Here is a 22549-nt window from a genome sequence, read left to right as displayed (position 1 = left end):
TTTTATGCTCCCGGATGGAATGATCGGGGGTATATTGTTTTTGGCCTGTCTTTCTTTCTGTCTGTCATTGGGTCATTCTGTCCCAAAACTTAAACCTTACAGTTAAGTTTTGCAATAACTTTTGAAATATTGAACATAGCAACTTGATATTTGGCATGCATGTGTATCCCATGGAGCCGCACAGTTTGAGTGGTGAAAGGTCAAGGTCATCCTTCAAGGTCAAAGGTCAACAACAAAAAAGCGGCGCATTAGGGGGCATTGTGTTTCTGACAAACACATCTCTTGTTGATAAAAGTTTTGGGCCGTGGACTTATTTTTATTTTCTTAAGTGGAGTTTTCGGACAAATTCTAAAGAGGGCATATGTGCCATTTGGACATTTACTGAAATAAAATAAGGGTTTGCACCTATAACAGTAAAACTTAGTGTGTGTTTAATTTTGAAAAAAAAGGCATCATGTAATAGATTCTCTTTGGTTATACAGGTTGATGGAATACAGAAATGAAAATTCAGAACTTAAGCGGTCGAAACAGAGGTTAGAATCTACCAGGTTAGTTCACAGTTTGGTTGATATCATAGAAATACAATGCAGCACTTTTATCTGTATGTGTCTATTATCAACCTAATGATATGGCAATAATTCTATGATATATTGTGGCCACATATAGTAATAGTATGTTCTATATCTTAAATGATATCAGTTATAACTCATTCTGCTTTGAATATTCATTGACTACATTTTTCTCGTATTAATATGGCACATCAAACATAAGTTTAGTGTAATAATCGATGGTGTGTTATTTTAGACTGGAGATTTTGACCAAACTTCAGTATGCGATGCAGAGCCAGTGGAATGAGGCTCTATCTCTACTGTCAGCTACACCTCAGAGGAGGGTATGCAATCTGTTGAAGACATTTCTTGAATAATATTTCTTCCAGTGCCCATATCAGGGATTTTCTCACAAATTTGAGATATGATTTGTACATGTTGAATTGGAAATTTCAGCATCTCTTTACTTTAAATAGGAAAAATGCATTATCATTTGATTGATAACATTTACATGTTTCGTGTCTACACTTAACAGCTCTTTTTCCTAACATCTGAAAGTCAAACCATTATTTGAGGAATTAAAGAACTGGTTTTGGGAAGGAAAGATACTTTTTTTGCCATTTGAAATATGACTGAATAATCGCTATAAAATAAGCCAAATAAAGCAATCCATGTCTTGAACTCAAATTATACGGAGTCCATAAACCATATACACTAAGTACCTTGTCAATAGTTCGTAATTTCAGTAACATTGTCAAAATTGTACAATCATTCAAGTTCATTTAAAGGTCACCCTGTCTTATTTTCTGTTAAATGACGGACAATTGTTTTCTCACTGTGTCATAATACCATTGTATATTTAGTCTGAGTATTTACTGTCTCAATGCCTTCAAGCCAGCCTTATCAAACATCATCTGGCTGTTTTTGGCTTTCAACTGAATCTTATCATATTTTTTTTTAAATCTTAACCCTTTGCATGCTGGGAAATTTCTCTTCTGCTAAAATGTCGTCTGCTGAATTTCAAAAATAAGCATTTTCTTCGATTTTTTTTCAAAGAATACTATCAGAATAGCAAACAGTTTGGATCCTGATGAGACGCCACGTTCTGTGGCGTCTCATCTGGATCCAAACTGTTTGCAAAGGCCTTCAAAATCCGGTTCCAGCACTCAAAGGGATAAACAGTTATAGTCATTTTTTTTCCTTAAATTAAAAACATAATTGTATTATGTCATATGCCAAGAAAGTTAATACAATAAAGTAATCAAAGGAATTATGCTTACCATCTTTCATGTATAACGCTCAGGTGAAGTACATCTCCGTCACCTTATGTCTTACTCTGCATTTAGTATAAATTATTCCTCTGTGACCAATAAGTCAAACCTTGCATAGCTCTACCCTTGAATATTCTTTGGTCCAAAATGTTTTGTACTTTCAAACTCTACTTCATGCCAAACACTTGGATGGAGGGAGGGGGGCATTTGAGTCTTATACTGAAATCTGATATTATTCAGAAATGCTGAAAAAAATAATTGTTTGTTGGTATGTTTGCTTTATTTTTATGCCTCCGAAGGAGGACATATAGTGATTGCACTGTCTGTCTGTCTGTCTGTCCATCTTTTGCGTTTAGGTTTCGAAAAATGCTCATAACTTCTATGTTTATGTCGCTTCAGATGTAACATTCATATTTGGTATGCATGTGTATATGGACAAGGCCTTTCCATACGCACACAAATTTTGACCTTGACCTTGAACTTAGGGTCCGCGTTTATGTTTCCAAAAATGCGTTTAGGTTTCGAAAAATGCTCATAATTTCTATCAAAGCATTTATCGGGGGCATATTTCATCATATGGAGACAGTTTTTGTTAACCAGGTTTTCCGAAGGAAAAAACTGTTATTAGATTGGCGAATGAGGGCAGAATGGGGGCGGAACAAGCTTGTCTGCTCTCTTATTCAAATAGTTTTCATCCGATCTTTACGAAACTTGGTCAGAAGTTGTATCTAGACAATATCTAGGTCAAGAGTGAATATGGGTCATGCCAGGTTAAAAACTAGGTCATGGGGTCACTTAGTCACTTTTAAACATTAAGCATGTTGTCCGCTCTCTTATTCATATAGTTTTCATCCGATCTTTACAAAACTTGGTCAGAAGTTGTATCTAGACAATATCTAGGTCAAGAGTGAATATGGGTCATGCCAGGTTAAAAACTAGGTCACGGGGTCACTTAGTCACTTTTAAACATTAAGCATGTTGTCCGCTCTCTTATTCAAATAGTTTTCATCCGATCTTTACGAAACTTGGTCAGAAGTTGTATCTAGACAATATCTAGGTCAAGTTCGAATATGGGTTATGCCGGGTTAAAAACTAGGTCACAGGGCCACTTAGTGCATTTTAAACATTGAGCATGTTGTCCACTCTCTAATTCAAATAGTTTACATCTGATCTTTACAAAACTTGGTCAGAAGTAGTATCTAGACAATATCTAGGTCAAGTTCGAAAATGGGTCATGCCGGGTCAGAAACTAGATCACGGGGTCGAAAAACAGATTGATTTTGAAATAAGGGGGGTAATTGTGATGAACAATCAGTAGCAATGCACATTTTGACTTGCAGTTGTCTCCCTTTATCAGACTTTTTAGGAGCAATGCCTATTTTGAGTTGCAGTTGTCTCCCTTTATCAGACTTTTTTTAAAATTGAAAACCTGGTTTTATGACAATTTTGATCCTTGTTTTATTTTAATCCCACCAGACCACACAGAGCCGTACTGATGATGCAGATGACACAAATTCATCTATTTTGACCACCTCTACAAGCATCCCAGCTGTGAACTTCTCCTTACTCACTCCTAGACCACAGCCAGCCAATCAGGCATCAGAATCTCACCATTCAACCAATCAAAAGGAGCCACACACTCCCCCAAGGCAGCAGCATACCAATCAAAGCCATGCACACAGTCTGACCAATCAGATGTCTCCTACCATGTCATCAGCCATTCACCTCAGTCCTGTGCTAGGGAAATCAACCAATCAGGACCATGGTTCCATACTGAGTCCTGGCAGGGAAAGTTATGTTTCCCACTCAACAGAGAAGGATAGGGATGATGCAAACATCGAAACGGCTGCACTGTCACATTTGAAACAATTTCAAGATTATCTAAACAGGTATTTGCCATTTAACCGTACTGGAGAATTTCCTTCATTTCTTTATGCAAATGCATTTGAAAAGTTACTGAGAGGATTAATCTTGACCTATCATATCTTTAGCTAACCTAGCACTTATCTACATCTTGTTTAGCGTAATAGTGTTGTTTCTGCTTAAATCTTTTATATCAGATAAAGTATGATCATGCTCCTCTTAAATTGGCGTATTTAATTTTTCTCAATCTTTAAAAGACATGTATTGTGAAAGACAAATGACCTCATGAAAGGCATGAAGACAATTTGTAAACACTTCAGTTCTCAATGTATATAAACTTGCTTGGTATACTTTTATAAATGGTTAGCAGCAATGTATATCAAATAGCAATACAATATATTCTGTTGTATAAATGATTGGATATTAATTAAATACTGCACTGTTTGCAAATGGTAATTTAATGGCCGTGAATCACACCATTTAGAGTCAATTAGAAGCCATGTAACTAATAATAGTTCAACAACATTGTAGAGTAATATGAAAATAAGTTTAAAACAATTTTGTATGTAAGTACATGAACATAAATTCATGCCCATCACCCCACATTAGATCTTACATTCCTGAAATTTTTTGTTCAGTTTCACAAAGACACCTGAGTGGATATCTAGCATCAACAGTCAAGCTGAGATGCATGGTGGGGGCTCTGTCACTAGCACCCCTAGATTACCATCACCACCCGAGATAGCTGCACTGCTGTCCACTCATCTGCATAATATACAGGTAGACAACTACTCGGATTAATTTTCTTTAAGCTGAATCTTAAAAATTGCTATATTTAAAACAAGAAATATCTTTAAAAAAGATATACAGCGTTGATTGTGGTTGGAGTTTATGAAAGGTAAAGAGTTCAATGAATGAGATCAAGGATAGCGAATGTCTTTTTCTGTGCAGTTCTTAGCTGCATCACACACAGTACGGGATGTTACGCGGAGTTTTTGCGGCTTATTTTACATTATTACATATTGCTGGTCATAAACCTATAGATACAAAACAGAAAACCAAAGAATAATGGAAGTGTAATTAAAACTTATGAGTCAACCGGCCACACACAAGTATCCGTACATATTTTAAATATTTATAGGCGCATTTTTCTAACAAACCTGTTTTAGTGGTTTGTCGGGCATTGCTATTTGATTCGAGTATTAACAGTATCGAGAATCATCGTGCTCATGCTTAATACATTAGTCAATATGGTGGAATAATTCTTGTTAAATTAATTAAAAATAATATTTATCATGGTATTGTTGAAAACACATTAAGAATCTATTATTGCCATACCATAATTGTATCGCTAGATATCTTCATTTAACATCTTTCTGGTCTAAAGAAAATTCCAGTTCACCTAGTTCAGGCTATAGCGTCTTTATTATATAACGACTATTTTACTGGCCGCGAACTCCGGTCAGCACATAAGGTAGTCGTGAAGACGCAGCGATGACCGTATATAAACTCTGACATTCACACACACTAACCGCAAACTGACAAAGGTGTAGAATCTACGCACAAATTGTATTGATGTGAAGAGTTAAGTGTAAAACTGTTCTATCTATCATGCCTTTTCATAAGAGATAAAATTGTTTCATGCTGAACACGCAGTAAAACAGTGTTAGAAAGATGCGGCCATGTTTCCAATGTTCTGGTGGTATTCTCAAATCAGCCAATGGACTAAATTAAGTGTATTCATTTGTGGGTAGCCGCGGGCATTTTTATGAATGCAACCTAAAGGTCACCTAAGGTCAAAAGTGACGTTAAACAGCTACGCCGAAAAAATCAATTAAATTTTGTAACATAATCTAGTGGATTTATTGTAAGTGAATTCCACCCAAAATACTTCCATCAATTGGGAATATGAAGCATTAAAGTTTGTTTTGTTTCTCAGTTTCTTAACTTCTTATTTGTTTTTATTAACAGCATATGGCACACCATCCAGCAGTCCAAAGCCAATCAGGCCAGGCCTTTCATCCAGTGAAGTCTTCAGTAGCCAATCAAATGCAAGGTGCAAGACTCTTCAACCAACCATCACACTCATTACATTCAGCCTCCCAACCAAACTCTCTATTAACCAATCAGAGAGAGCTTGACCTTTCTCAGCAACATTCTAGTCTTCCTGCTAGTCTCAACTTCCAGCCAATCTCATCCACCAGATTTCCTGTCAATCAGACAGAAACTCCACCGCCAAGGATGAAACCATCCAATCAGATTGAACTTTCTCATTCAAATTTGAATCAAACTGACATCACTGTGTACAGCGACTTAGCCAATCAGACTGCAGCTTCAATGCCTGGGATGTTGTGGGATGGATCTAACAGAGCAGTGCCAATATGTCCACCTCAGCAGTGTGACGACGCTTATGCAAATGAGGATAATCAGTCCATCATTTCAGGTACCCTATCTGTTTGAACAGAAACAAGTATTTGTCATGTACAGTTTACTTATTATATCATTAACCAGCTGCATGATTTGTTAGGGGAATTTGTAAGCTTATTCTCACAACATCGGTATTTTGTAAAACTGCATGTTATAAAACTAACTGTTGAATAATCTTTATTGTGACTTATGATTTTTTTAGCATACCCTTGTTCTTTAAATATGAATGGATTGTTTGTTTCCAAGAATTATTGAGAAATTGGCCATTTGCAGAGGCCCATTAGCCAATGGCTCCTAAAATTTATCATAGGCCACCAAGATTATTATAGGAAACTTATAAGTCATCTATGCAAAGGATATCAAAATAAAAAGGGCCTTTATTTGTAACCATATGGTGAAACATGGTTTGTGAGCAAGGTTCACATTCATCATATGTACTAATGTACAAGAGGTATTGAAAAGAAAGAATGAGCAACTGCGGCAAAAATGTATGTTGCTAACTCTGCTGCAAACCTGACATACAAGCAAGCGTACATTGCTGTTTTCAGGGGTTTCAGTGGGTGTGGCCAGAGGCTTCTTCCAGGGCGGTCAGAGTTTCTCCCCGCCCACCAGGCAACACAGAGACAGTGAGAACAATTCAGTGGACGACCTGACCCATCAGTCATACAGGTAGGCTTACCTGGGGAACGCACCGTCAGACTGCAGAGTTTCTAACCTAGCTTCAGCAAAAAACATTGAGCAATGAATAAGAAAAGTGGTGGCTTTTGAGCGTTTATTTTTAATTGGTTTAAAGTACCAGATTAAGTCTCAGATTTAACATATGAATGTTCGTTGTGATTGGGGAGATATGAACATTGAGTAATGTTGGTTTGAGTTTTCGTACAGTTTATTGTTTGATGAAGTTTTTTATTGAAAAATATAATGAAATTAAGGTTTAAATAAAACTATTTTCTTGAGTGTTATTGAGTTTGTTTTAATATATATCATATAAACTTTAATTTCTGGAAACAATGGCATTTTAAAATTAATTATGGCTTTTTGCCAATATATGAAGAGGACCCTTTACGTAATTATAAAAGTATTTTCCATTTAGAGCACTGTTTTGACTGTATTATAACAAAACACCTGTTCTTCAGATGTTTTCCTAATATTTAAAAGCTGTTGGTTCATTTGTCAGTATATTTGTTGAAATGCAAATTCCTCTTCACAAAAACATGTTTGTTTGAATGATTGATGATGACCGTTGGATACGGCTAATTATGCCTCTTGTTTTCTAGACTCAACGAGGACTACAGTGATCTGTCCGAGCGAGTCCAGAGGCACGAGTCTCACCAGAATGAGCTCCAACATTACATACAGCTGGTAGGACATTAACCAAAAATTGAGCCTCGGAAACAGGGGCATAATACATGTGCGTAAAATGTCGTCTCAGATTAGCCTGTGCTGTCCACAGATGCTAATCAAGGACAACACTTTTTACTTCTATGGAATTTTTTGTTTATAGGAAGATTCTTTTAAACAAAAACCCAGTTTGGACAGGAAGTGTTTTCTCTGTTAGCCTGTGCGGACTTCACAGGCTAATCTGGGATGACATTTTATGAACATGCATATATATAAAGTTCAGTTTTGTCAGAACGTTGCTCAATTATCTGGACCCAATTTCTAAATAAACCTCATCAGTTCATTTTAAGATTTTTTTTTAGTTGGTTATTTTATTGAATCTTATCACTGTTTAAAGTTGATGGTGTTGTACAGTTCCATTTAAAATCAAAACTTGATTGGTTAGTCTCTGCATGTGTATAAATAAAACAATCAACAAAGTTTTTTCAAATGTCAATGGTCTCTTTTAGGCTAAAAAATATTGTGGGTTATTGTATTAAACAATAAAACCCAGTTTATTTTAGCAGAAATGTGGACCCTTCAAGGGAGAGTATCTTGGGCATACTATATGTTGATGAACTAGAGTTCTCTTTCCTGATTAAAAAGAGTTAATGCCCATTCTATAAATAGTTCTGAGATCACTTCCTTCCTGGCATTGGATTCCAAGGCTTCAACCTACAGAAAAAACTGAAATTTTTTAAAAATCTACATTCATCTGCAGAGATATAATTAGTTATATTACAAAAACATCTCAAAATGTCTGGAAGAGGAAAACCTGCTGGAAGAAAAAGAAAAGCTCAGACAAACCTGACAGAAAATGAGGAAAAAAGGCAAAGAGATGAAGTTCCATCTGACCATGATGTGCCAGAATTTATCCAACTGCTGGCTTCTGACAAATCAGAAAATACCAACAAAAGAGGTAAATGTGTTGACTTCCAAACATTGATAGATGAATCAAATATTTTCCCAAACAGTTCTTCAACTCAGGTCTATGAATTAAATAGGCCTGAAATGATAAGGTGTGGCGGGGATTCCTTGGGTATTCATGTCCCTGAACAAATACAAATAAAAATCAAGCAAAATGAATACATTAACATTGCTGTTCTTCTCAAAGGAGCCGTAGAACTTAATAACCAGTTCACAAATGCAGTTTTGAGTGTTGATGAAAGTGGAACAATTGTTTCTGCTCCAAGGGCCAATAGCGAAAAAATACCATCCATCGAAAAATGGACAGATGCTTTTTTGATTTATTCCAGCATCTATCTCCAGGCCCATCCTGATCACACTCAGCATATGCTTAATTATATGTTTACAATAAGGGAGGCCGCTGCCAAATTTGGGGGCACAGGGTGGCGCACATATGACGAGCAGTTCCGTCTGCGTCAGTCCAAGTACTTCTCTCCATGGTCAAAAATTAATGCTGACCTTTGGCTCAGATGTTTTTCAGGCAATATTGGTGCCCAAGCAAATCGGCCATTTTCCATTCAACCAAATCTATCACCTCCATGCATTGACTTTAACAAAGGCTTCTGTCAATGGAACAACTGCAGGTTCCGACACGTCTGTGCAGTATGTCAAAGCCCAAAGCATGGCTCTTGGTCTTGTTATATGAAGGAACCACATTTGCATCCACAGCAAACTCAACCCCACAAACCCAATAATTCCTTTCGGGGATCTTACAGGGGAGCATTCAGGTTTCAAAGGGGCCAAGGTCAGCGGTTCAGAGCTCCAAAGCAATAATTTCATGCAATTAGCACCCTCACCAATAAACGTTGATATTTTACAGGCTGAATCTTATGATTACGATACTACAGAATCTCAATTTTTAGTAAATGGTTTTAGAAAAGGGTTCTCATTAAAGTATGAAGGCCCTCGCATAGCAACTAGTGCCAAAAATCTTAAATCTGCATTAAAACTTCCGGATATTGTCTTGGAAAAGATTAATAAAGAGGTGGAACTGTGTCGCGTAGCAGGTCCATTTGAAAGCAGACCTTTACCAAATCTTCGAATATCACCAATTGGTTTGGTCCCTAAAAAAACAGGGCAACAAGAGTTTAGACTGATCCATCACCTTTCCTATCCAGCGGGCCGGTCATTAAATGATTATATCGACCCAGCTAAGTGTACTGTACAATATACTAGTTTCGATACCGCAGTACACATGATTCAGGATCTAGGTTTCAAGTGTGAAATGTTTAAAATGGACATCAAAAGTGCATTTCGCCTTTTACCAGTGGAACCAAATGATTTTGACCAGTTAGGTTTTGTATTTAATAACTGCTATTACTTCGATAAATGCCTGCCATTTGGATGTTCCATAAGTTGCAACTTATTTAATCGTTTTGCAGATTTACTTACACATATTATTCAAAGGAAAGCAGGATCTACTTATTTAATCCATTACTTAGATGATTTTTTGGGTGGTGGCAAAAGAAACTCTGGCGAATGTCGACATCTAATGGAAATTTTTTCAGGCTGTATGCAGAAATTAGGTGTGCCGATAGCAGCAGAAAAAACTGAAGGTCCGGTTACAGTACTTACATTTTTAGGCTTAGAACTAGATTCTGACAAGATGGAGATACGTTTGCCACTTCATAAGGTTCAAGAAGTGTTGATTTTACTGAACAACATGCTACAAAAAACAAGATGCACACTTAAAGAGATGCAAAGTTTAATTGGTGTTCTAAATTTTGCATGCAGGGCAATAATTCCTGGCAGGCCATTCTGTAGGCGGCTGATTGATTCCATTTGTGGTCTAACAAAACCATATCACCACTTGCGAATTAACAAGGGCATAAAACTTGACTTAATGATGTGGAAACAATTTTTTGTGAATTTTAATGGCATTAGGGTTTTTCATGACAGATTCTGGTCCTACAATGATGATGTAGAATTGTTTACAGACAGTGCAGGAGGCGAAGGCATGGGTTTTGGAGTTTATTTTGCAGGTAAATGGATGTCTGAACGGTGGCCAGATGAATGGTTTAAACATGGATATACAACAGACATTACAGTTCTTGAATTATTTCCTATTGTTGTAGCCATTTTCACATGGGGCAAGGAATTGCAGCTAAAGAAAATATGCTTTAGATCAGATAATATGGCAGTGTGCCATATAATAAACAAAATGACTTCCAAATCTGATTTAATTATGGTCTTGCTGCGAAATTTGACATTAAAATGTTTGCAGATGAACATTGTGGTGAAGGCTGAACATGTTCCTGGAGTAAAAAACTCAATAACCGATGCCTTGTCTCGTTTTCAGATGCAAAGATTTTGGACCCTGGTACCAAACGCACATCAAAGCCCATCTATAATGGAACCCCAACTATGGAAAATATTCAACAAAGAGCTGTTAGTTTGATAACAACCAGTGTGTCTGACAGCACAAGAACAGCATATAATCTTGCCATTAATCATTTTAATACTTTCAGGCTTACTTATAACCTACCGGATACATGGCCGATACCACTGAACCAATTTATTATGTACATATCATACTGCTTTGAAAAGAATTATGCACCATCAACAATCAAATTGTATATGTCAGGTATTAGCTTTGTGCATAAAATCAGGGGATTCTATAATCCATTTAGCAATTTTGTAGTCAGTAAGATGTTGGAGGGTTGCAAACGTTTAAGGCAGCAGCAAGATCTCAGAGTGCCTATATCTCTTGGCATGTTGAACAGATAAGTTTCAGTTCTTCCCAATGTATGTTTCTCAAAATTTGAAACAAAACTATTTACAGCAGTATTTTATTTGGCCTACTTTGGTTTGTTTAGGATAAGTGAATTAGTTGTTTGCTCAAATAACACAAAGGACAGAGCACTTTGTAAACAAGACATCACTTTTGAAGGGTTAAACAATGCAATAATAATTCGAGTTAGGATGAGTAAAACTAACCAAACAGGTCGACCTGTGTTTGTGCGTATTCCTAGCAATCAGGAAACAAGCATATGCATTAATGCTGTAAAAGAATACGTAGCTATAGCCCCTGCCAGATCTGAGCAATTTTTCTGTCATGCCAACAATACACCAATGACAAGATATCAGTTCTCAGCTGTGTTGTCGAAAGCCTGTGCACAGGCTGGTATTTCTTCAAAAGTATTATCACATAGCTTTAGGATTGGTAGAGCAACCGACCTTGCTCTTCAAGGTTACTCTGATGAAACAATAAAACGTATGGGTCGTTGGTCGTCGAACTGTTATTCAGGCTATATAAGAATGTAGGAGTAAAACTTATGAAAACTCAAGATAGCTTGCGATTGCGCCTGTAATTATAACAACTCTTTCTTTGGGTTTATTTTACAGCAGTTTGGCTGGTAGGGGATTCACATATTCGATGGGCAGGGGAACGCTTCCATTCAAGACACAGGGACACGTTTAAAAATTTCACCATTTCCTGGGATGGTCAGAGTGGTTTGAGAGTTGAAGATTTGCATCCAGTAATCCAACTTGGTATGATTAAAGGCCGAACTCCTGAAATTATTTTCCTTCATGTTGGGGGAAATAACATCACAAGTACAAATCAATGTAAAACTATAAGAATAATTAAATCTGAGTTGCAGTATCTTTTCGATATATTTCCTAACTCATTGATTGTTTGGGTATTCATTCTTCCCAGATTATCTTGGACTAGGGAAGTGGTTGACAATTCTTATCAAAAGAAAATGAATTCCAAACGTCAAAAAATCAATCGCACAATTTCAAATTATGTGTTATCTTTTGCTAGGGGAAGGGCAATTTTGATAGAATCAATTGATTTGAGTACCCCAGGAATGTTCCATGTTGATAAAGTCCATTTGTCAGATGTTGGCAATGAACTATTCATCTTCAGTATAGGTGAAGCAATCGCAAGCTTTCTTGGCAGCGACATTAAGTTTATTAAATGCTAAGGCCTATAATTTTGGGGGACAAATTGTTACCAATTTGCAGTGGCGGAAAATTCTAGGCCGCTCATGATGGGATGGTGTCACTGTCAACAATTATACATTATTTCACAAGTTAACAATATTTTATATAGGTATGGGTGGTTCTCCTCTCCTTAATATGGCTCCTTTTGGAGATAATCAGTTTTGGAGGGAAGCCATCCTATATTTGGCACATTTCACAAAATTTCATTTCAAAATGTTCATTCTTAAGTTTGCATTTAGATGCTTTGGGTCTGCTCGGACAAAGGCGACCCGAAGCGGATTTATGGAGATAAGTATATACATGGAGTATATACGAGGAGTATTATACACAGTATATATGGAGCTATATATATACTCAGGAGTATAATACATGGAGATTGGACAGTATATATGGAGATATATATATACTGAGGAGTATTGATATTTTCAATGGAGGTTGGATATAGTATATATGGAGCTATATATATACTAGATTATGCGTGGTACATATGTAAAATAATAATAATAATAAATTGTAATTACTTTAAGCAAGCGTGACACCATCCTGTCATTGATGCCTAGATTTTTCAAAAATTCCATGTGGCAACTCTTGAAAACCAGTGGAATTCTAACTATCTTTTACTGCGGTCAATAAACTGCCAAAATATTACACTAAATTACCAATACATGTTATTTAACAGTATTCATACAAACATGAATAAAATGACTGTGTACTTTTAATTTTGTTTTGTGTTCTTTCTTACTATGCATTTATGTCTTAAAATAATGTGGGTTATTGTATTAAACAATAAAACCCAGTTTATTTTAGCAGAAATGTGGACCCTTCAAGGGAGAGTATCTTGGGCATACTATATGTTGATGAACTAGAGTTCTCTTTCCTGATTAAAAAGAGTTAATGCCCATTCTATAAATAGTTCTGAGATCACTTCCTTCCTGGCATTGGATTCCAAGGCTTCAACCTACAGAAAAAACTGAAATTTTTTAAAAACCCACCCGCCACACCCATTCATAATATTGTTGAATTTCATACTTATTCCAGAAAAAATATTGTTTTGTTGGATGCTTTGTATGAATCCTACTTTCTCTGCGCTTGAGATTTATGTTTCAGAAAACATGCCATGGCTCCATGCACAGGCAACAGTTCCAGATGGTCACCAAAAACATCAAAAAACCTAGACGCTGCTGAGATGCAAGTGTTGCTCAAACCTCTGCAGCAGACCTGGTGACGATTGGATCTGAACACTGACTTCACTGTTGCAAAGACTCCATCACTACCAAAATTTCTTTGGAGAACTGTCTGTGTTTTATGGAGATCATGTGTTTGCTAATATCAAATGCTAAAGATGAATGTAGAAACTGTGTTTGCTTCTATTAAATGCTTGTTCATATAAAAGGTTACTATTTTATATATTCTAATCTTTGTTAGGTGCCGCAGTTACATATCCACGGAAAATTCTAGGCCGCTCATGATGGGATGGTGTCACTGTCAACAATTATACATTATTTCACAAGTTAACAATATTTTATATAGGTATGGGTGGTTCTCCTCTCCTTAATATGGCTCCTTTTGGAGATAATCAGTTTTGGAGGGAAGCCATCCTATATTTGGCACATTTCACAAAATTTCATTTCAAAATGTTCATTCTTAAGTTTGCATTTAGATGCTTTGGGTCTGCTCGGACAAAGGCGACCCGAAGCGGATTTATGGAGATAAGTATATACATGGAGTATATACGAGGAGTATTATACACAGTATATATGGAGCTATATATATACTCAGGAGTATAATACATGGAGATTGGACAGTATATATGGAGATATATATATACTGAGGAGTATTGATATTTTCAATGGAGGTTGGATATAGTATATATGGAGCTATATATATACTAGATTATGCGTGGTACATATGTAAAATAATAATAATAATAAATTGTAATTACTTTAAGCAAGCGTGACACCATCCTGTCATTGATGCCTAGATTTTTCAAAAATTCCATGTGGCAACTCTTGAAAACCAGTGGAATTCTAACTATCTTTTACTGCGGTCAATAAACTGCCAAAATATTACACTAAATTACCAATACATGTTATTTAACAGTATTCATACAAACATGAATAAAATGACTGTGTACTTTTAATTTTGTTTTGTGTTCTTTCTTACTATGCATTTATGTCTTAAAATAATGAATATATGTACTATTTAGAAATTATAAAAACTGGAAAGAAAAATTGTTATTAAATATACCGAATGCAAACAATATTGTTTTGAAATAATGATTTCTTTATCCCAGTTGTTCAAAGACACACAGAAGAAACGTTCAATTGTGATTTTATTTATGACAAATAACTTAAGGTGAAGTTTTTTTATTTTGATCCAGGGGTTCATAAATCACATGTTTTAGTAGCAGTATGTTAAAATTACGAAAACTGAAATATGATTTCAGGAAACGTATCTGTCTCTAATATTTTTCCGATATTTTTATTAAAACCTGATTGACAGCTAGCATGCGATCGTTTTTGACCATACAGCTGTTTGATTTTAGTTGCTGAACCGTTCTCCAAATGAAGCAAACACTTCGCAGCATACCGACTCTGTGTTGTCACAGGACAATGGTATGTCATGCTTTGCATATGAGCCCTTCTCTTGGAAAATGAGCTTTAATGCATTTGCATTATAAAAAGTTTGTCCCAGATTAGCATGTGCATTATGCAATCAGGGACTACTTTTTCTGCCTGAATTTTCTTAAAAGAAACAAAAAACTTAATATTCCATGAAAGCTGAAGGTGTTGTCCCTGACTTGCTTGTGCAGACTGCACAGGCTAATCTAGAAAGACATTACACCCTTGCATTTAAACCTGTTTTCCTAGGGCAAGGCTTATATCAATTTAAAAAAGGTGCTATTCACAAATCTCTGTGAAGAAATCTTACTGAAGTTAAGTCATACTGAATGGACAATTTCAGAACAAATGTTCTTTTAAAAATCAAGTTTGCCCTGCTTACAAAAGAAAGTTTTACTTGAAGAGAAGCAAAAATGTGTATTATTAGACTGTTAGGTTCATTTATAAATAAATGGTATTTATTTGCTGTGGGGTTATAACAATGAAGTAATTTTCTCAGTAAAGTGAGACAATGCTTGTGATAATGTGTAATTTTCTCATTTTAATGATAAAATTATTTCACTTTAAAACCAAAAGAATATACACGTTCTTTTATTTGATACTTAAAAAAAAATCTTCATTTATTACTTGTCTGATGTTTTCTACCTGTATTATTGGGTAAAGACATAAACATTTCCAGCACCATGTTGGATTATTTGGAGCCCTGGATTTGAAATGTTATATGTAGCGTCTGCCTCTGACCCTACCAATAGACATAATTACTAGGGTTGGGCGGTCATGTGATTGAGCAACCTTGATCCGAGCAGAAACAAGGCATAAATTAATCTTAACAGTAAATTATAGCCTTAGACAAAGTGTTGACAGTAAATGGTCATGCACAAAGTATGGAAACACACACACAAGATTGGTTATTTGAAAAATGCATGTTAATTATAACAATTTTTAGAATTTGTTGATAGTTAAAAAGAAATGCAATTTTATGTTCCAATATATATAATTTGTGTTATCATTATACTATAAAACGTCTTTTTAGTGACTGCATTTGATAAGTATTGACTTCCTGTGATTGCAAACATTTTTCTCTTGCCTCATTTATATTCACCTCAAATCATCTGTGATGTAGCATCTTTAAAGGATGACCTTGATGTTCTAGTGATCTATGATTACAGAGGACTTAGATTTGAATGACACCGCCCAGGCAGCCCAGCTTCAGAGGGAACTGGACCGTATCCAGGAGTTACGAACCAAGCAGGAGGTCAAACAGGGGTCAGCGGTCAAAGGTCAGTTAGTTTCGGTGGAGATGGGGTCAGCCATCAATATGGGTAATGAGGGTATGAGTGCCTCTGAGCGCAACTTGTCTAACATTTTGCAATCAATCTTTTTTATGTCCCCCACTATAGTAGTGGGGGACATATTGTTTTTGCCCTGTCTGTCTGTTGGTCTGTTGGTCTGTCTGTTGGTCTGTTGGCGCCAACTTTAACATTTTGCAATAACTTTTGCTATATTGAAGATAGCAACTTCATATTTGGCATGCATGTGTATCTCATGAAGCTGCACATTTTGAGTGTTGAAAGGTCAAGGTCAAGGTCATCCTTCAAGGTCAGAGGTCAAATATATGTGGCCAAAATCGCTCATTTTATGAATACTTTTGCAATATGGAAGATAGCAACTTGATATTTGGCATGCATGTGTATCTCATGGAGCTGCACATTTTGAGTGGTGAAAGGTCAAGGTCAAGGTCATCCTTCAAGGTCAGAGGTCAATTATATGTGACCAAAATCGCTCATTTTATGAATACTTTTGCAATATTGAAGATAGCAACTTGATATTTGGCATGCATGTGCATCTCATGGAGCTGCTCATTTTTTTTCAAATTTTTAAATTATGATTATCTGCAATAATTATCTTCAAATGCTTCAGGGTATATTTTCAAAGTTTTGTGATGGAGTTATTGCCCTTGGTTAAATTTATATATAAAATCTGTGCAAAAGTCGTTACAGCTTCTGTGCACAACTCCTTCATTTTGTGTGCAATTTACACACAATTTTAACCGAATAATTTTCTCAAAGAGTTACAGCATTTAGTTTCATGGTTTTGGGATTTATTAATTTTAGGAGCTATTGCCCTTTGTTTAAAGTTACATAATGCCAAGGCCATGTAATTGCAGTTACTCTTTCTTAATAGTTGTTGTCAGCACTTAGGCGACAATAAATTTATCAGTTGTTCAACAGATTTTGTCACTTAATATTTAGAGGCAAATAAAACTTATATTTGTATTAATTAGGGCTGTAATGATACATTCAAATTACTCGAATACGTCTGTGGACGAATCGTTTTCGTTATTTGCCACCTCCCGAACCGAATATTTGACGAATACAAACAACATGGTTTTGAGTTTTAAAGTTTATTCATCTTATCTTACCTTACAAATGAAGGTTCATACAATAAACCCCTATACTAAAATGTTCTCCTTATTCTGGCGTCTTTCATCATGTTTACCCTACCTACTATGTTACACAGTGAGATTATCAACAAAAATGGCGGGCACCGGTTGAATATTTACGACATTGAATTGAAAAATCTTTCGATGGTTTTTTAATGTTTATTTAGGTAAATTCGAGTGATTTGATGCTCAAACATACACACAAAGGATTAGCAGATGGAATTTCAAATTGACAAATACTCCTAGTTTCATACTACATGTATATAATGTCATGTCAAGTTGCTTAATTGGTCTACTCAAGGATTTTATAAGTACTAGTCATGTTTTCAAAACTGTTCAAAGTTTAAGCAGTTCTAGTCAGTGTTTTGTTATTTAAAAGTATTATATTTCATATTTTCAGTATGCAATTATACTCAATTAATCAAATTGACAAATACTCATAGTTTCATACTATATAATGTCATTTCAAGTTGTCAGTATTACTTTTGTTCATTGCAATTCATATTTGCGAATAAATATTTGTATTCGTCACCCTGTCTTTGTGAAACCTATCGTATTTGTCACCTAGTGTAATCGTTACAGCCCTAGTATTAATTATCAATGAAATCAGAGGCTTGTTTTAAGTGCAGAATAAAAATACATGTACATATTCTGTGAAAAATCTCATGTGTGTGTTTATGTAAAATTGACTCTGCAGGCCTAATAAAAAATACGTTTATTTTAATATACAATTATTAGATGTGGCTCATTCAACAAACATCATATATATTGTGGCCTGAACTTCAAAAATAATTTTACAATGTGATTATGATGCCTTAAACTAAGCCAACCTAGGGCACTCTTGTCTCTTTAGTGCCAATTATGTGGTTGAGATTAAAATTAATTTTTTATTTTCCAGATGCCCAAACCAGCAAAATACTGAGCCCAGACCAGCTTGAAGAGGTTACCAAGTTACTCAACCAGGTCAAAGGTCAAGGTCAACTACCTGACACTTCATTGCCCTGCAACCCCCAGGTGGCTGAGCTGATAAAACTGTTGTCTCAGGCCCAGCTAGGTAACCAGTCTGTTGCTAGGAAACCTGGGAGACAGCATGGTAACCATGGAAACCATCATAGGGCCATTGGGGTGCGCAGAAATGTGCACTTTAACCCTAGCAAGGTGAGTAAAAATGACACATCGTGATAATTTAAGAAAATACATGTTTCACATGATTAAAAAGCAACTGTTTTGTTCAGTTTTTTGTTAAGGTCGACTATTATATATGAAAAATATATAGTGGAGCTATCCTACTCACCCCAGTGTCGGTGTGAGCGTCTGCGTAAGCGTGCACATGTTAAAGTGTTGGTACTACCCCAAATATTTTCTTTGTCCCTTGACATATTGCTTTCATATTTTGCATACTTGTTTACCAACATGACCCCAACCTATTAACAATAGCAGACAACTCTATCAAGCATTTTGTCATAATTATGGCCCCTGTTCCACTTAGAATATGCAGCAAATGTTAAAGTTTGCATACTGCCCCAACAATTTTCAATGTCCCTTGACATATTGCTTTCATATTGTGCATACTTGTTTACCAACATGACCCCAACCTATAAACAAGAGCAGATAACTCTATCAAGCATTTTGTCATAATTATGGCCCCTTTTCGACTTACAATATGCAGCAAATGTCAAAGTTTGCGTACTGCCCCAACTATTTTCAATGTTCCTTGACATATTTTTGCATACTTGTTAACCAACCTATATACAAGAGCAGACAACTGTATCAAGCATTTTGACAGAATTCTTTGACAGAATTATTGCCCCTTTTATACTTAAAATATGCATATTATTGATAATTCTATGTTCAAGTTTGCGTACTACCCCAAATTATATTTCCTTTATCCTTTGACATATTGCTTTTATATTTTGCATACTTGTTTACCAACATGACCCCAACTTATAAACAAGAGCATACTACTGTATCAAGCTTTTTGACATACTTATGGCCCCTTTTACACTTATATAATTGAACATTTTGCTTAAATTGCCATAACTTCTATATTTGTGGTCACATTTTATTATTACTTTCACAAAACAACACTTACCTAAATACCACAATGGATTCCAACTAAACAATACCTCACGCCCCTACCCAGAATCCCTTCCCCCCCCCCTCTGAACCTTCCTCCCCCCAACCTATCCCCCCCCCCAAATATTTTTTTTAAACATGTAATAAATTACCACACCCCACGTTATACCCCCCTCTCCCACATGTAATCAATTACCCCACCCCACATTATACCCCCCCCGAACTTCCCACCCCCCCAACCTCTCCCCCCCTAATTTTTTAGCTCACCTGTCACGAAGTGACACGTTGAGCTTATGTGACCGTGTGATGGCCGTGTGTGCGTGCGTGCGTGTATCCGTCAACAATTTGTTTGTGTAGACAGTAGAGGTCACAGTTTTCATCCAATCTTTATGAATTTTTGTCAGAACATTTATCTTGATAAAATCTGGGTTGGGATTGTATTTGGGTCATCTGGGGTCAAAAACTATGTCACTAGGTCAAAAACTAGGTCACATGATAGGTCAAATACTAGAAAAACCTTGTGTAGACAATAGAGGTCGCAGTTTTCATCCAATCTTCATGAAATTTGGTCAGAATGTTTATCTTGATAAAATCTGGGTTGGGATTGTATTTGGGTCATCTGGGGTCAAAAACTAGGTCACTAGGTCAAAAACTAGGTCAAATAATAGAAAAACCTTGTGTAGACAGTAGAGGTCACAGTGTTCATCCAATCTTTATGAAATATGGTCAGAATGTTTATCTTGATAAAATCTGGGTTGGGATTGTATTTGGGTCATCTGGGATCAGCAACTGGGTCACTATGTCAAAAACTAGGTCAAATAGTAGAAAAATATTGTGTAGACAGTAGCGGTCACAGTTTTCATCCAATCTTTATGAAATTTGGTCAGAATGTTTATCTTGAAAAAATCTGGGTTGGGATTGTATTTGGGTCATCTGGGGGTCAAAACTAGGTCACTAGGTTAAAAACTAGGTCAAATAATAGAAAAACCTTGTGTAGACAATAGAGGTCGCAATTTTCATCCAATCTTTATGAAATTTGGTCAGAATGTTTATCTTGATGAAATCCGGGTTGGGATTGTATTTGGGTCATCTGAGGTCAAAAACTAGGTCACTAGGTCAAATAATAGAAAAACCATCAACAACTTGTTTGTGTAGACAGTAGAGGTCACAGTTTTCATCCAATCTTTATGAAATTTGGTCAGAATGTTTATCTTGATAAAATCTGGGTTGGGATTGAATTTGGGTCATCTGGGGTCAAAAACTAGGTCACTAGGTCAAAAACTAGGTCACTAGGTCAAATAATAGAAAAACATTGTATAGACAATAGAGGTCACAGTTTTCATCCAATCTTTATGAAATTTGGTCAGAATGTTTATCTTGATCAAATCTGGGTTGGTATTGTATTTGGGTCATCTGGAGTCAAAAACTAGGTCACAAGGTTAAATAATAGTGTAGAAAAACCTTGTGTAGACAATAGAGGTAACAGTTTTCATCTAATCTTTAAAAAATTTGATCAGAATGTTTATCTTGATGAAATCTGGGTTGGGATTGTATTTGGTTAGTCAGGTGAGCGATTCAGGGCCATCATGGTCCTCTTGTTTTTTAAATCATCATGTAATAAATTTCCACACGCCACATTATACCCCCCTCTCACCCCCAACCCCTCCCCTCCAACCTCACCCCCATTTTTTTTTAAAACATCATCTAATAAATTACCACACCCCACATTATACCCCCCTCTCCCTCATGACATAAATTACCACACCCCACATTATATGCCCCCCTTTCACCCCCTACCCCCCCCCCCAAACATTTTTTTTTCCTTTTCTTATTTTTAACATCTCATAAATTACCACACACTACATAATAGCCCCCCCCTACCCCCCCCCCCCCATTTTTTTTCCTTTCTTTATTACCTCAACTATTACATATGAAATATATTTATTACCTCCACTTTTATATATGAATTACATATATATCTTTATATATATATATATATATATATATATATATATATATATATATATATATATATATATATATATATATATATATATATATATATATATATAGTGGAGCTATCCTACTCACCCAAACAATACCCCACGCCCCAACCCAGATTCCCAGCCCCCCCCCCCCCCCCCTCCCCTAACTCCCACATAGACACAAACAAAATTTACTTTTTTTTTATTTTGGAATTTTCATCTATAAAATAACCACGCCACACATTTTAACTACCTCTCAACCCCCTCCCCCCCCCATTTTTTTTTTCATTTTTTAGCTTGACTATTATATATGAAATATATATAGTGGAGCTATCCTACTCATCCCGGCGTTTCCGTTAGCGATGGCGTTAGCGTAAGCGTAAGCGTTAGCGTAAGCGTGCAAATGTTAAAGTTTTCGTACTACCCAAATTATTTTCATTGTTCCTTTACATATTGCATTCATATTTTGCATACTTGTTTACCAACATGACCCCAACCTATAAACAAGAGCAGACAACTCTATCAAGCATTTTGTCATAATTATGGCCCCTTTTCCACTTAGAATATGCAGCAAATGTTAAAGTATTCGTACTACCCCATGTATTTTCATTGTCCCTTGACATATTGCTTTCATTTTTTGCATACTTGTTTACCAACATCACCCCAACCTATAAACAAGAGCAGACAACTCTATCAAGCATTTTATCATAATTATTTCCCTTTTTATACTTAGAATATGCATATTATTGATAAATCTATGTAAAAGTTTGTGTACTACCCCAAATATTTCATATATCCTTTGACATATTGCCTTTATATGTTGCATACTTGTTTACCAACATGACCCCAACCTATAAACAAGAGCAGACCACAGTATCAAGCATTTTTACATAATGATGGTCCCTTTTACACTTAGATAATTGAACATTTTGCTTAAATTGCCATAACTTCTTTATTTATGATCACATTTTATTATTACTTTAACAAAACAACACTTACCTGAATACCACAATGGATTCCA

At 35.8% G+C, this 22549-nt stretch overlaps 3 protein-coding genes across 3 annotated transcripts in view; all 3 read left to right on the top strand.

Moving 5' to 3' along the window:
• Positions 1 to 22549, top strand: part of LOC127833221 (CAP-Gly domain-containing linker protein 1-like) — a 606687-nt gene that overhangs the window by 42192 nt on the left and 541946 nt on the right. Inside the window, exons 15-17 of the mRNA XM_052358378.1 lie at positions 483 to 548; positions 805 to 892; positions 3296 to 3708. Of these exons, the coding sequence (XP_052214338.1) occupies positions 483 to 548; positions 805 to 892; positions 3296 to 3708 (567 nt within the window). The remainder of the gene's footprint in view (positions 1 to 482; positions 549 to 804; positions 893 to 3295; positions 3709 to 22549) is intronic.
• LOC127833219 (uncharacterized) overlaps positions 1 to 22549 on the top strand; it is a 1273891-nt gene that overhangs the window by 904627 nt on the left and 346715 nt on the right. The window lies entirely within an intron of this gene.
• LOC127833226 (uncharacterized) lies at positions 9234 to 14543 on the top strand. The gene is made up of 2 exons (XM_052358384.1): positions 9234 to 12695; positions 14118 to 14543. The coding sequence occupies exon 1, from the start codon at positions 9234 to 9236 to the stop codon at positions 10851 to 10853; it is 1620 nt and encodes a 539-aa protein (XP_052214344.1). The 3' UTR covers positions 10854 to 12695; positions 14118 to 14543.

Source organism: Dreissena polymorpha, chromosome 6 (assembly GCF_020536995.1).
Source record: "Dreissena polymorpha isolate Duluth1 chromosome 6, UMN_Dpol_1.0, whole genome shotgun sequence".
Lineage (NCBI taxonomy): Eukaryota > Metazoa > Mollusca > Bivalvia > Myida > Dreissenidae > Dreissena > Dreissena polymorpha.
This window is presented reverse-complemented; position numbering and strand designations above follow the sequence as displayed.

Excerpts from the sequence above, each read along its gene's own strand:
- LOC127833226 (XM_052358384.1), top strand. The coding sequence starts at position 9,234 with ATGCAATTAGCACCCTCACCAATAAACGTTGATATTTTACAGGCTGAA.